Source organism: Pipistrellus kuhlii, unplaced genomic scaffold (genome assembly GCF_014108245.1).
Source record: "Pipistrellus kuhlii isolate mPipKuh1 unplaced genomic scaffold, mPipKuh1.p scaffold_m20_p_41, whole genome shotgun sequence".
NCBI classification, from domain to species: domain Eukaryota; kingdom Metazoa; phylum Chordata; class Mammalia; order Chiroptera; family Vespertilionidae; genus Pipistrellus; species Pipistrellus kuhlii.
The window spans coordinates 893,527-909,108 of NW_023425542.1; the positions used below are offsets into that span (position 1 = coordinate 893,527).

At 55.4% G+C, this 15,582-nt stretch overlaps 1 protein-coding gene across 5 annotated transcripts in view; it reads left to right on the plus strand.

Annotated features, from left to right (window-relative positions):
- Window positions 1-15,582, plus strand: part of RIN3 (Ras and Rab interactor 3) — a 126,435-nt gene that overhangs the window by 73,120 nt on the left and 37,733 nt on the right. For all 5 annotated transcript variants that reach the window (XM_045571937.1, XM_036411574.2, XM_036411571.2 and 2 more), the window contains exons 6-7: window positions 5,054-6,613; window positions 8,544-8,852. In XM_045571937.1, the coding sequence (XP_045427893.1) occupies window positions 5,054-6,613; window positions 8,544-8,852 (1,869 nt within the window). The remainder of the gene's footprint in view (window positions 1-5,053; window positions 6,614-8,543; window positions 8,853-15,582) is intronic.

Consider the following 15,582-nt stretch of genomic DNA (forward strand, 5'->3'; position numbering starts at 1 on the left):
GCACTCATGCCCCTGAGAAGGGGATTCACATGAAACCCTTAGACTCGGCAGCTGAGGAAACAAAGGATTCTGATCAGACCTGGCGTCCCCGAGGGCTGAAGGGTGTACAGCGAGGCTCATCGGAAAGCTTTTCCTGGCTCCGTCCGCACCCGGGTTCCGTGCATCCCGGGGCCTGTCCATCCCCTGCATGGATGGAAACCGGAGCTGTGAGGGCACACCCGGTCAGAGGCCAGGGCTTGGCTCTGAGATGTTCCGGCCTAGCCTGGCCGCCCTAACCTGTGTTCTGTGATAACAAATGTGCAAAGAGCAGCGTTTGCCGAGGGCCAGGACATACCCAGGCACCTCACACAGTGTTCCAGGCAAAGCACGCTTGTGGCGGAGAACTGAACCCCGGCACACTGGCGTAGGACAGGACTCAGTGAAGGGACGGGAACCAGTGAAGGGACGGGAACCTCCCAGCAGGATTCAGTGAAGGGACGGGAACCTCCCAGCAGCGGCGAGGAGGGTCGGCGGGTGTGGCGGGCACAGCTGCCCCCACACGCAGCATCCCGTCCCGTTAGGTCCCGGCTCCTGCACACTTGGAATCAGAATACGTTGTTTTTATTTTTTCAATTACAGTTGACATGCAATATTATTTTGTATTGGTTTCGGGTGGGCAGAGTCATGGTTAGACAACCATACTTTACAAAGCACAACCCCCTCTCCCCCATATTTCCAGTACCTACTTGTAATAATAACAATTATTACAAGGTTATTGAGAATCTTCCCTACCCTGTGTTTTATATCCCCGTGACGATCTTGTAACTGCTAGTCTGTGCCTTTTAATCCCTTCACCCTTTTCCACCCAGTCACCCTACTGACCTCCCATCCGGCAGCCACCAGTTCTCTCTCTGTATCCATGCATCTGTTTCTATTAGGTTTGTTTGTTTGTTTGCTTGTTTTGCTCTTTAGGTTCCACACATAAGTGAAATCATGTGATATTTGTCTTTCTCTGACTGAATTATTTCACTTAGCATAATACCCTCTAGGTCCATCCATGCTGTCACAAATGGTAAGATTTCATGCTTTTCTTATGACCGAGTAATATTCCATTGTATATATGTAGCAAAACTTTTTGATCTACCCATCCGTCTATTGTTGGGCACTTGGGTTGCTTCCAAATATTGCCTATCCTACATAATAAAGATGTAATATGCAAATGGCCATTACACTGTGAAGCGTAATGACCAACCACGTATCGACCGGATCACAGATCAGCAGGAGGGTGGGGCAGTGAGCTACAAGCCGGCGGTGGAGAGCTAGAGGAGGGGGCAGGGCAGCAAGCTGTGATGGGGGCCCAGGAGGGAATGGGGGGCGAGGAGAGCTGCAGTAGGGCGGGGCAGCAGGCGAGAGCTATGGAGGGCGGCAGTGAGCTACTGGCGCCCGGATTTGTGTGCAGGGCTCCTGGTTGTAAGCAGTGTCGCAGTGTACATAGGGGTGCATGTATTCTTTCCAATGAGTGTCTTGTGTTTCTTCTGATATATTCCCGAAGTGGGTGCTCTGGGTCAGTTCCGTTTTTCATGGTGTGAGGATCCTGTAGATTGCTTTCCTCAGTGGCCACGCCACTCTGCATGGAATTCGTTTATGAGGCGTGCGTGTGTGTTTCCCATCACCGGCCTTCTACTCACTTTTTACAGAATGAATAGAATGTAATAAACATCCAAGCAGCTGCACAAGCCCTGCTGGTCAGGCCCGGGTGGTGCCGTGTGTTTGTTTGAAAGGGAGCTGTTGGTTTGCAGGCTCAGTGCCCACGATAGCATGGGACGTTCGCTCGTGAGCTGACGCAAGGAACTCTGAGTTTGGCCTTGGAAAAGCCATCACTGGAAAGGGCAGGCCAGGCGGTAAAGGAATGACCTTGAGGCCACAAAACTAACACTGGGAGCAATTTAGCACTTACCTGTGTGCGGTTGATCCTAAGAGCAAAGGAATCTAGAGAAAGTGCTGGTAGGTAAGGGTTAGGCTTGCCGATGTTCTCTGATTTGTCTGCTGTGTGCTTAATGGGCTTAAAATATGTCTAGAAAAGGCATATGTTTATAGCTCCTCCGGGTTGGCATGGGACTTGCTTCTTCCTTCATATCACATGTGAGAACTTTCCTAGTTATTGAAAACTCATTGAAGTCAAGCTGTCCCACCACCCGTCTTTGGGGTTGGGATGCCACCAAATATTTCTTCTCGAACCCCTGGACTTTGGAGCTGCTTCCCTGGCACCTGGAATACTTCACTGCATTTACTCATGCCCTCTCTGCCCTGCTACTAGCCCCGGCTCCCCAAGAGGGAAACCTTCGTCACCTCTGCCCCCAGGGCCTACAGCCCAGCACCTGGCCTGGCCCTGGCTCCCCTCCCCCAAGGATTATAGGAGTGGACACCTGGCAAGAGGTCTCTCCATCTAAGGCGGGGGTGGCCACAGGCCAGCAAAACGTCCCTCAGTCCCAGGGCAGCACGGAGGCAGTGGAGGCAGGGCCCTGAGCCACGGCCTGGCATTGTGCCACTAGACACAGATGCCTCAGCTTTGCCAACCACTGGCTTGCATGACCGTGTTCCGCTTTTTCTCGATGTTCTGCAGGCTGCAAAGAAAGTGACCCACTTCCTTTTTTCTTTCTTTCTTTCTTTTTTTTTTTACATAAAACCCTGCACTGCCACTGCCATTCCTTAGCAGGCGCCCAGCCCCTAAACTGCAGCCCCTCGGGCTTCTGCTCCCCTCACCGCTCAGAGTGGCGTTGGCGCTGCCCTGCCGAGGTGCATCTAGCAGGCTGTCTTAGGAGCAGGGAAGCAGTTCCTAGTCCCCCAGACTCTGGGCTCATTTCCCTGAACCCCAATGTTTGCTCCGTGCCTTTGCTCCAAGTTTGGGCTCTGGGAAATGTGTGCTGTTTTGTTTTTTATTTATTTTTTAAACATATTCTATTGATTTTTTTTTTTTAACAGAGAGGAAGGGAGAGAGAGTTAGAAACATCAATGAGAGAGAACCATCAACCAGCTGCCTCCTGCACACCTCCTGCTGGGGATGTGCCCGCAACCAAGGTACATGCCTTTGACCGGAATCGATCCTGGGACCTTTCAGTCCGCAGACCGACGCTCTATCCACGGAGCCAAACCGGTTAGGGCTGTTTTGTCTTTTAATGTGTGCAGGATGGACCCACCTTGCTATCCTGAGACAGGAGCCCCAGAGTCCTCCGGTCACGGCCACGCTCAGAGAGGATGCGTAGGCTCACATGTCGGGGTCTCTCAGCAGCCCCCTTGTCCCGGAGATGTGCTCACCTGGATGGGGTTTGCAGTCCCCTGGCCAGCAAGGGGCAAACCCCTGCGTCCCTGGGCGTGCCCGCCTCAGGCAGCACACTGCCCTCAGCCTTTGTGTGACACCCACTTTCTCTCGGTGTCAAGAGCCTGCCGTGTGCTTACCACATCCCCAGTTCTGAGGTGCAGGCTGCCCCTCACTCACGCCGGCCGAGCCGCGGAGACGGGAAGTGTCGCAAGTTCCCAAGAAGGGAGGCCGCACAGTGAGCGGCCGGGCTCACAGGCTTCAGGCCTGCAGACCCGCCCCGCACCCCAGCTCCCTCGCTCACCAGCCCGGGGACCATGGCTGGTTCCTTTTTTCTAAATATATTTTTATTAATTTCAGAGAGGTGAGAGAGAGACACACATCCATGAGATGAGGGAGAACCATGGATCGGCTGCCGCCTGCACACCCCACATTGGAAATTGAGCTGCAACCCTGGCTTGTGCCCTAACCAGGAATCAAACTGTGACCTCCTGGTTCATAGGTCGATGCTTTAACCGCTGAGCCACGCAGCCCGGCTGGCTGTGGGCAGGTTCTGGACTCTCTCTGGGTCTCTCCTCCTCACGTGTAATGCGGGACGGATCAGGACTGACCCCGAAGGCCTGGGGTCAGGACCCGTGAGAGGATCCGGGTGGAGCCAGTGGCCCTCACCGCCAGAACTCAGGGTGGGTCTGCCCTGTGACTGTCCTGGAAGCAATGTTGGTGGTTTTCTTCCTGATGAATCCTTCCCAGAAGCAAGGGGCTCCCTGTGCGCGTCCAGAGGCCTGGCCCCTCCTTAACAAGGGAGCCCGCACACAGAATCTCTACCATTAGCAGGCAGACCCAGACCTGGGTTCCCTGGTCCAAGAGGAACTGCCTGGGGCTCCGAGAGGCTGCAGGCCGACGGAATGGTTCTGAGTCACCAGGCCTGTGCCCTTCGTGGAGCCTCCTGGGCTTCTGTCAGAGTCTCCTCAGGGCTTGGGACCCAGGAGTCAAGAACTCTGAGCTTGGGGACCCCCCAGTGTGCTTCCGTTTGGATGTCCCATGCTCCTTCCCAGAACATGCCTGGTGCAGACCAGCAATGCCGATAGGGACAAGTGTGCCTTCATGGCCACAGCCACGGGCTGCATCTTGAGGGCTAGGTCTGGAGAAAGGCACGGGCCAGAACGCCACCCCGTTTGCTGACACCCCTCCCCCGGGGTGAACGCCGAGACTGACCAGACCCATGGTTTTGCAGTGGCAGGTGCTCCCCACGTGGAAGGTCAGGTCTGAGCTCACCAGCCGCAGTCCATAGGTGTGTTCTCCCCACAGAGAACAGACCCCACGCAGCCACCCCGATTCTAGGGGTGACTAGACGGGGGCCTAGAAAGATCCAGCCACCTGCCCCGGAGTCCCCAGCCGGCCGGCTGCAGGAACTCCGGCTGTGGGCCCCTCCGTCCCCACCGGCCTGCACTGGCGTCACTGAGCCCTCCATGGGGGCCCTCACAGCCAGGGACAGAGCTGACGCTGCCCTGTCACAGGGCGCCTGGCCCCACCCCGGCTCCCCAGCACCGCAGGGGAGGATCTCACGGGGCTTCCCCTCTCGAGACAGGAAGTGGTGGGAGAGGTTTAAAACAGTCCAAGAGGGGAAAACAACCTGGGGAGCAGAGAAGCCAACGCTGTGAGGCCCCCCAGCCCTCCCTTGCCCCGTCCCCACCCATCCCACCCCACCCAGGGGGCCGGCTCCAGGATTGACCGCCTCTTCTTCTCTTGTTTCCACAGGCTTCTGGGACTCCTCGCTGAACCCCCGGCGAGCAGCTGGCAGCCCAGCGGAACCCCCGAGAGACCCAGCCCCAAGGGCGCCCCCCGCCGCCAGCCTCAGGCCCGCTTCCCACCAGGAAAACTGCGCGTGTGAGATTGAGCTCTCCGTAGGAAATGACCGCCTGTGGTTTGTGAATCCCATCTTCATCGAGGACTGTGGCAGCGCCCTGCCTGCCGACCTGCCGCCCCTGAGAAGATGCCCCTCCAGCCCGTTGCCTCCCACCTCTGACTCTACCTCAACCGCCTCCCGGTGGGCCCCTCGCCGCCCGGCGCCCCCGCCCCCAGCACCCCCTCTCCACCCCCCCAGTCCTGCCCGGCCTCTTCCACCCCCTGCCCCAGCTCCGGCCTGCCCTCTGCCCAGTTCTCCCCCACCTCCAGACGCCCTCCGTCCTGCAGCCCCAGCATCTGCCCCCCACCTGGCCCCCCATGTCCTGGGCCCCCGGGACCATCCAAGCCAGCTACCCATGACAGCCTGCGAGAGGCCCCCATGCCCCGCCACGGGCCTGGGCGCCGTCCGGGAGGAAGAGAAGAAGCCAGAGGCGGCCCCCAGCCCCCTGCAGCAGGCCCCCGCCCCTCCGGGGCCGGGGAGGAAGGGCGCCCCTGCAGCTCCTCCCAGACGCCGCCTCTCTGAGAAGCTCTCCCTGGAGGACCTGAAGGTGGAGAAGGTGGACAGGGCCACCACCGCCCAGTGGGACCAGCCGGCTCTTTCCCGGCCGCCCTCCCTCGCCCCGCCTCCCCAGGGGACCTCAGACAGCCCTGGGGACAGGCCTCCGAGGACCACAGAGCAAGGACAGGAAGTAGTGCCCCAAGCCAGCCAGCTGGGCATCCTGCCAGAGTCGGCAAGGAAGATCCGGCAACCCCCAGTGCCCCCTCCTAGGAAGAAGCGGATTTCTCGGCAGCTGGCCTCGGTCCTCCCGAGCCCCTTGGAGAGCGCTGAGCTCTCCACGGAGGACGCAGCCCCCGAGAAACCCAGCCCTGGCCCGCCCGGAGAGAAACAACGCCCCCCCGCCTCCCAAGCTGGGACCCAGAGCCCAGAAGACCCGGCCAGCGCCCGGCGCCAGAGTCCCCCGGAGTTCAAGGGCTCCCTGGCCTCCCTCTCAGACAGTACAGGGGCGCACACCCCAGCCACCGATCAAGACTCCTACTCGACCAGCAGCACGGAGGAGGAGCTGGAGCAGTTCAGCAGCCCCAGCGTGAGGAAGAAGCCGTCCATGATCCTGGGCAAGGCGCGGCACCGCCTGAGCCTCGCCAGCTTCACCAGCGTCTTCCAGGCCTTCCTCTCCAACGACCGCAAGCTGTACAAGAAGGTGGTGGAGCTGGCCCAGGACAAGGCCTCGTACTTCGGCAACCTGGTGCAGGACTACAAAGTGTACAGCCTGGAGATGATGGCGCGCCAGGCCTCCAGCACCGAGATGCTGCAGGAGATCCGCACCATGATGACCCAGCTCAAGAGCTACCTGCTGCAGAGCACGGAGCTCAAGGCACTGGGGGACCACACCCAGTACTCTGAGGAGGAGCTGGGTCAGTCTGGGGGCGGGGAGGGGCAGAGGGGGGGTCTGAGAGTGGGTGGGCAGGGTCATTCCAGACAATTCGCTGTCCCCACCCCCTCCTGAACTAACTGAACTAATCCCTCTGCTGTTCTGCCTCCTGCTTCCCAGCTCTGCTCTTGCGCCCACATCAGACGCTGGGCAGGACCCCACCCTGAGGATGCTCCTGCTTTTATTAGGGGGACAGTCACAGGAGCAATTAGAGGCCAAAGGAGTACTGACCTGTGACCGCTGAGGGCCAGAGGCGGTCTCTGCAGGGGATGTGGCGGCTCTCAGGGATGAAGGAGCCGGAGGGCTGGGCCGAAGCCCTCTCTCACTTTGCAGATGAGGAAACAATAGCTGAGACCCTTCTGGGGACAGGGTAAAGCCAAAAAAGGCTTCCCAGGAATATTTCTCTACTGTCACCCAAGGCAGCTGGGCATGGCCCTGGTGTCCGGTAGACATGAGTTCAGATCTCTGGTCAGCCCCGGCGAGCTGAGTGGCCCACACCATCAGAGCCTGAGTTGGTCTGTCTGTAGAGCGGGGGTAATGGCAGGTGGGTTGCAGGCTGCTATGAGATAAAAACCGGCTGACTCCCATTCTACTAGATCAGTGGTCAGCAAACCTCAGCTTGTGAGCCACATGCGACTCTTTGGCCCCTTGAGTGTGGCTCTTCCACAAAATACCACGGCCTGAGTGAGTCTATGTTGAAGAAGTGGCGTTAGAAGAAGTTTAAGTTAAAAAAAAATGTGGCTCTCAAAAGAAATTTCGATCGTTGTACTGTTGCTATTTGGCTCTGTTGACTAATTAGTTGGCCGACCACTGGGCTAGATGATCAGGGTGCCTTTGGACTCCTCCAGGCAAAAGGAAAAGCAGGTGTAGAGGCTCTGAGGCAAGAGCAGGCATGGCAGGTGGTAACACAGCAAGGAGACCATTGTGGCTGGAGCAGCATGCACAGGGGAGTGAGCGAGGTGCTGAGTGAGAGAGGTCACAGGGACAAGTCATTTAGGGGCCTTGAACGGCACAGGGACCGCTGTGGTTTCTGTTGTCCATGAGATGGAGCCATTGGAGGGTTCTCAGCACAGTAATGTCATGGCCGCACATGCTATAGCGGGATGACTCTGGCTTCTGTGTTGAGAATGGACTGTTAGGGGCCAGAGCAAGAGGCTACCAACATAACTCAGGCAACAGGTGGTAGCTCAGGTCAAGGTCATACCTTGGAGGTGGTGAGAAGTCAGGTTATGGATATACTAGATTCTTGAGTCTGAAGTCAAGTGGACTTGGGGATTGAAAGAGAGAATCAAGAATAATTCCAGGGCCTGTGATGGAGCTGCCAGTACCTTCTTTGGTAACCTCTGAGGCTGTTATGTTATCAGTGGGAGGCTTCTTAGTTAAGGGCAGTGACTCTAACCTCAGTGTGTAAAACCATGGTAATTAGGGTAGTTGACAGAATTCAATGAGATTGCCTGTATAAAGCATTTTGCCCTACGTCTGGAACTTAGTGAGCATTGAATAAATGCTAGCTAGTGCAATTAAAAAAAAATAAAAGAATAATTCCACCACGCATGTGCTGGGTACCTGGTACCTCAAAGTACAGCTACACAGGTTGTACACTGCGCAACTCCCATGTGAACAGTGCCCTCCCAAGCTGTGTACGGTGGGCAGCTCTGTGAGAGTTTAATCTGGGCCAGGCCTTGGGAAAGGCAAGAAGATGCAATGTGTCAGTCAGAGGGCTCCGAGTGTGGCTTTCCGTGGCATGTACTTCACGGTCTCATGTGTCAGAATGGCTGCTGTACCTGCTGGGGCTGTGAGTACGTTTTTCCAGGGATGAGAAGATGGGCATGGCCACACTGCAGGGCCACACGGCCCGGGGCCAGGACCCCTGCCACTGGGGTCCTCACCCTACGACTCTCTCCCACCCGCAGAAGCGATTGTGGAGTCCGCCTTGTACAAGTGCGTGCTGAAGCCCCTGAAAGAAGCCATCAACTCGTGCCTCCATGAGATCCACAGCAAGGACGGCTCCCTGCAGCAGCTCAAGGAGAACCAGCTGGTGATCCTGGCCACCACCACCACCGACCTGGGCGTGACCACCAGCGTGCCCGAGGTGCCCGTCATGGAGAAGATCCTGCAGAAGTTCAACAGCATGCACAAGGCCTACTCGCCCGAGAAGAAGATCGCCATCCTGCTCAAGACCTGCAAGCTCATCTATGACTCCATGGCCCTCGGCAACCCAGGTAGGCGGCTGGCCGGCCGGCCGGCCGGCGGGGCCTGGGCTGGGGATCCCGGGCTGCGGCTCCTGGGACTGCGACTCCTCCCCCGCTGAGGCCTCCGGGGCCTCCGGAAGGCACTAGAGGAGCCTTGACCGGTTCAGGGGCCTGCTGGGGCAGAAGTGGGCATGGTGGAATGCAGTTCCTGTGCACCTTGAAGGATTGCCTGGTATTAGGATGGGGCCACAGTCAGTTAGAGGTAGGCAGGGTGGCCAGCTCAGGCTGTGCGTTTTTGTGAATCATGAAGAGATGCTGTATAGCTTATAGGGCTGTGTGATAAAGTACCGCAAATGGGTGTCTGCAGCAGCAGAAGTTTGTTCCCCCGCAGTTCTTGAGGCAGGAAGTTTGAGGTCCAGGTGTCTGCAGGGCCGTGCTGCCTGCGAAGGCTCCGGGGTGAATGTGTCCCGGGCCTCGCTCCCAGCCTCTGCTAGTTCTTGGCTTGTGGCAGCACCACTCCCATCTTCACATGGCTTTTCACCTGTGAGCATGTCTGTGTCTGAATGTCCCCGTCGGTCATCTTGGATTAGGGGCCCACCCTGCTGCAGTACAACCTCGTCTTAACGAATTACATCTGCAACCACTCCATTTCCAAGTAAGGTCACATTCTCAGGGACTGGGGGTTATGATGTCAACATAGGGCCCTGGCCCGTTTGGCTCAGTGGATAAAGCATTGGCCCTCAGACAGAAGAGTCTCAGGTTCGATTCCAGTCAAGGGCATGTACCTCGGTTGCAGGCTCGATCCCCCACCTCCATCAGGGCTCATGAAAAAAAAAAAAAAAAAAAAAAGATGTCATCGTATGAATTTTGGAGGGACACAATTCACCCCATAGCAGCCACCTGAATTGGTTAGCATGTATTCTTGGTCACAGATTGGACCGGTTATGCTGATCTGGTCAGGTGGGCTGAGCATGGCGGGGCTGGCTCCTGGGTCTGTGGTCAGCAAGGGTTGCTGGCTGGTCTAGGATGGCCTTGCACAGATGCTGGGTGGTTGATTGGCTGGTCTGGAAAGGGAGTGACTGGGACATGCATTTCTCATCTCTGGCAGGTTAGCCTGGGCTTGTGCCCATGGCAATAGGCAGTCCAAGAGAAGGAGCAAAGCCTGCGAGGCTCTCTCAGAGCCTGAGCTTGAATTGGCATGATGTCACTCGGAAATATTTCATCGATCTGTTTAGTCATAAGACTAAACTTGATGGGAAGGGCTGCAAAGGCAAGAACCTCAAGGGGTGCAGATGTGGGGAAGGGAGTCAGTGGGCCATTTATAATCGGCTTCTCACAGCACCCCAACAGGGGAGAAGCACAGGGTCCTGCACCAGGGAGCGCACCTTAGTGAGCGGGCGCTGGCTGGACCTGGTCCCCCCGTCGCCCCATCAGCAAGCAGCCTGGGTAACTGTCCGTGACAGCATGGCCATGGGGAGTAGAAGGACCATCTCCTCTATAGCCACACAGACTGGGGGGCAAATTCCTGCTATCACTTATGCCTAGGTGACCTTGAGTGAGCTAGCCCCTTAAGGCCCAGTGTCCTCACCGGGGGCAGCTGTTTTACAAAGAGGGGAACCACGGCTCCTAATGACTCAGAAGCCACACTGGTTCCCTGGAGACCCAGAAACAACAGATGTTCAGTGTGGACCTCTGAGCCCAGCACCCAGCAGGCCCAGCCAACGGTGGCTGTTTCAAGGGAGGGACTCTCCCCTCCTCCCTCGGAGGAGGGCAGACCAGTCTGGCCAAAGGCCCACAGAAAACAGGGTCCGTATGTGACCGGAGGACGGGGCATGGTCCACTCACCCTAGAAAAGCTCTCTTCAGAGGCCTTCCCTTCAGAACTTCTAATCTGGAGAATCATCTCTCCCGCCCGGGCCAGGATGGGGCTCAGAGCAAAGTCAGGGCCAAGGACGCTATATGCTCTGAGACTGTCAGAGCGACAGCTCTGGGCCTGAAAGGGGCAATTCTATTCTCAGGGAGTCCCAGTTTACTCAGAAAGCTTGGGCATCCTGGATTTTAAACACACAGTCTCTCGGCTAACTCCAAACACAATGGTTTTACTGACAGTGAATTCGCTCAATAAAAACCAGAGAGCAGAGCCGGGGGGGTGAGGAGGTTAGGGGTGTGGGGGGTAGGAATGGCTGATTTTGAGAGAAGAAAGAAACGAAAGGCCTGCCGTTCTTTTTGTGAGAGGGCCTGCCTGGCACAGCGTGAGGAAGAGCAGAGCAGCGGGGCGCTCAGAGTCCCCCGCCCTCGCCGAGAGAGGCTGGGAGCTCTCCTGAGCCAGAAGCCAGCCCCCGTGGGAGTCTCTGAGTCGAGATATTCAGGCCGGGACCGGGCTCCACGGAAAGGCTCCCCGCCAGGCCCAGGTGAGCTTCTCACAGAGGAACAGACAGCGTACTCCCCACCGCTGGGTGAGCACCGGACAGCGAGTCCTGCAGCTCCCAGTCTCACCCCTGCCCTGAGCAGGCCGAGGCTGCCCCTTCCCCTGGGAGCAGGCAGGTTCGGCTATGAGCAGGGTCTTTGGGGTTCATTCACGGGCCTGGGTTTGAACCCCAGCTGTGGTGCAGAGAGCATATAGAAAACACCTGGACAGCTTCGCCTCAAGGAGGTACTTACATTCCAGAATCTTGATCTTCTCACTTACAAAGTGGGACTGAGGACGTCTCTCTCAGTGCTGTTTTGAGGATCAGATGCAAATAAGTATGTGTGTGTGTGTGTGTATGTGTGTCCAATGGACGTGAGGATGCAGGAGTGACTGCCTCCTCACTGTGTTCCCAGGAACGTGAAGGCTGAACCCGCTCAGTGGTTTCCAAACTAGGTTCCAGGAGGCAACCCCCAAGGCCACCAAAGGGGCCCAGGCGAGTGGGGCCCACCCTGGCTTCACCCGGATAATCCAGCTTGTCCCTGTTTCACACATGGGGTTCCACGTGGGATTCTGTGCGAAATGACCAGTTCTGCTGTGAAATCCTTTGGCTTTTTAAAAATCTTTCAGTTGGAAATAACGTCAGACTTCAAAAACACCAACCATGGAAAGAGTACGTTACCGATGGAAACATCCACATAATCCTCTGTGGATTGTTACTGTCCCGTTTGCTTTTTTCATTTATGCTGTCTCTGTGCACACTTCACTTTCTTTCTGAATCATTGGCTCTTTGCCCCTAAGTGCTTTTCTAAGAATAGGGAAACTCTCCCATGTAACCACAGCAAATTCGTCCACTTTGCAAATTTGCATGGGCACTATGTGTAGCTGAGCTGCCATCTGCATTCCTGGTTGGCGCTTGAGCCCACAGGGTCCTCGTTAGCATTTCCGCCCCCAGCGCAGATCCAGGGTCCCGCATCACGTTTAGTCTGCGTCGTGCGGGACATCCCCACGGCCCTTCTTCGTTCGGTGTGGCATCGGTATTTTTAAGGAATAGAAGTGTCCTTCCCCATCCCCCACCTTTTTTTTTTTTTTTTAACTTTTTTTAGTATTTATGTTGAATTTGCTCCTGGGCCATACGTTTTTGTCCTCAGTTTTTTTTTCAGGGATCTTTTCCTCCTGTGCAGCCTCCTCTGCTGGTTCAGGAAACGTCTGCTGTTTTCCGTAGGATCCCTGCCAGGCGCCAGGGAGGGGCCCGGTTGGGGTCCACCTGCCCATGAGCTCTGTAAGGTCCGCGCCGCATCTTGGGAGCTCTGTTCCCCTTGATGTGCTCAGTGACCAGAGAGTCTACATCTAAACCCCTAACCCTGGCATTGCTCTCTGCACTCTGCATTGCTCTCTGCAGCGAAAATCTAGCTCTCTTTGTGGGCCCCGACCCTGTGTCCAGCACCACTGCTTGGCCTGCGCAAGCTCCCAGCGCCACCGTGGTAACGATGGCACGGCACCTGCTGCTCCTGTAAGCTGACCTCCTGCAGATACACAGTGGCTTCCCGGCAACGCACATCCTCGATGGCCTGGGCAGTGTCACGGGGGTTCTTAAGGTGAACACGGAAATTTGAACCTCTTGGTTTGCGTGATTCTGTGGGTTTTTTTGGGTCAGGGGGAGAGTGAACCATTTTCAGAGGTCACCTCGGGCGGCTTTCAAAAGAGGAAGACCCACTCTTCTTCTTAATTAAAGTTCCTCATTTTGTCTTTGTCAGACTTTTCCTCATGACCAGATAGAGGGTGAACGTTTTCAGGCAGAACCCTCCCTGCCCCCACTGACTCCTTAACTCTCCTGACTTGGACAGTCAGCATCTTAGGATCAGGCCCTTGACCCCAAGCATCTAATCCACACCTCCCTCCCGCCAGATGCTCCCAGTGCCTGGCTGCTCAAAATGGTCCCAGCAGCCCTGCACAGTGGCCCTGGAGCTGTTGGCCAGTGACCCCATAGAGGGCAGAATGCCTCCACCCCTGGCACACTCAAAGCAATCAGCCCTTCCTTCTCACCCTCCCTTCCACCCCCACTCGCCCTCCCCCAGCCCTTCCATCTCCAGGGAAGAAGCTGGCAGAATAATCTGTGGTCCAGCTGTGGCCACGTGAGACAAATGTAAACATAGGGCCTGGCTGTTGACAAGACCTGTTGGAACAGTGGGCAGAGGGTTAAAGTTGGAGGCACAATGCTGGGACTGTCCAGCAGACCCTGAATGACGGATAAATGATTACTCTGACACACGATTTCTGTGAAAGAGAGGGCTAAGGGTCTGCCTGGCTAAAGGAACCAGACAGTCTCCTTTGCCTGCCTCTTCAGGCTTTTATTATAACAGCAGTTTGGAATAGAGTTTGTCTTTTCAATACAATCAGATGGCTAAGTAATCTTGGGAGGACACATGTGTCTGCAGTGTCCTTTAAGCAAGGACACCTAAAGATTAAGCATAAAGATTCTAGTAAACACCTGAGGGCCTGCACATGCACAGACTTGTTTGGAAAAGTTAAGGAACAATTAGGGGTAGCCGCCTTTGTCCAACTCCCCTAGGTCGAAATTTTCTCCTTACAAACTCTCCAACCAAGTTTCCTGTGCTCCCCGAGGTCACTGGCCGGGCCAACTTTTCCAGAAACATGGTTGGTATTTATGCCCAGGATACATGTGGGCCAGGATTCAAACCGAGCGTGTTCTTACTCTGAAACACGTGTGCTTTTATCGCCGTGCCGAGCAGCCAGCCTAGGAACAGATCTCAAGGTTCCTGATTCCTGATCAAGAGCTTCCTCCACCATTGCAGCAAGTGAGGGGCCCGAGTCAGGCAGAGGGGAAAGTTCAAGGACATAAAGCCTTTGGATAAACATGGCCCTCCATCCTCAGCCAGGAGCAGCCAGGCATCTCATGGGTGTCATGAGGCTCAGTGAGACCAGTTGGGACTTCTAGAATCATGTCCCCATTACTTTGACAAGGAAGTGATTCCCACCTCTTCAGTGTCTAAGACCAGATAACTGGCCTGTTATTTGAGAGAGATAGATTCAAGCCAAAGCACTCCTCTCTTAGATGGGAGGGGGAGAAAGGTAGGAGGAATGCAGTGTTGGCAAATGTGGGATTCTTTCTTCTTTTTCTTTTCTTTACTTTTTATATTTATATTTTTTATTTTATTTTATTTGCTAATCCTCGTTAGAGGATATTTTTTCCAGTGCTTGTCAGAGAGTGGGAGGAAGAGAAAGGAGAAAGAGAAAGAGAGAAACATCTATGTGAGAGAGACCCAGATGTGCTCAGTGATCAGAGAACCTACATCTGGGATATCTTTTCCTTCTGTGCAACCTCCTCTGCTGGTTTAGGAACGGTCTGCTATCTCTGAGCATACTTAATTGTTTTTCTGAACCACAGGAGAGTAAGTCACATACATCTTGGCTCTTTACCCCTAAGTACTCTTCTAAGAATAGGGAAAGGTACTCACCAGGGGCAGGGAGCTAACCTACAACCCAGGTACATGCCCTTAACCGTGAATCAAACCCATGAGCCTTCGGTGCATGGGCCAGCGCTCTAACCACTTGGCAACACTGGCCAGGGCCATGGGATTCTTTAAAAAAGAATACGAAGAACCTTCTTCTGACATAGATAAAGGGCAGGCACAGACTTGTTTGGGTTACCCTGTCCCCCAGAGGGCAGTGAAAGCTGGCTGCCTTCTTCTGTCCCTTCAGCTATATGTCTTAACACCCTGGATTTCAGGGAATGGAATCTGGGTCCTGACCCTGGAGGACAGGGTACCCAACAGCCAGGTGGTTGACTATGGGGGCCAAGGGGTGGTCTTGGAGTCCCAAAGTCTCTCAGGCCCTTTGCCCTCCACCTCCCTGGCAGAGACCACACAGGGAGCTCAGAATCTGCAACTCTTCAGGGTGGGCCAGAAGCCGGGGGTTGGGAGAGAGCAGGAACCTCAATGGAGACCCTAAAAGCATGAAATGACAGGCCTATGGGATTGACTGGGGTGGCAAGGGCAGAGAGAGGTCAGGCTGTGGCTGTTTTAAAATCTGTGTTGAAAAATATCTAAACTGAATTTCTGAATTTCTAAACTAAAAGTCACTCCTGTTTGTTGTAAGAAGAAAAATTAGTATTTCGATGGATTTCTTTGTGATGTTTTAGAAATAGACACAGATAGGGAGCTAGATAGGTAAGTCGTTAAGGAAACACTTGTGGCTGTAACAGAAAAACCCTTCAGTCTCTAGCTTGAGGGAAGTTCATTTCTCAATCATGAAGTCCAGTCCAATGGAAGATGGTTTGGGGGGTGGGGGTGGGGGGTGCACTCTGCTCCATAGAGTCAGTCAGGGAGCCAGA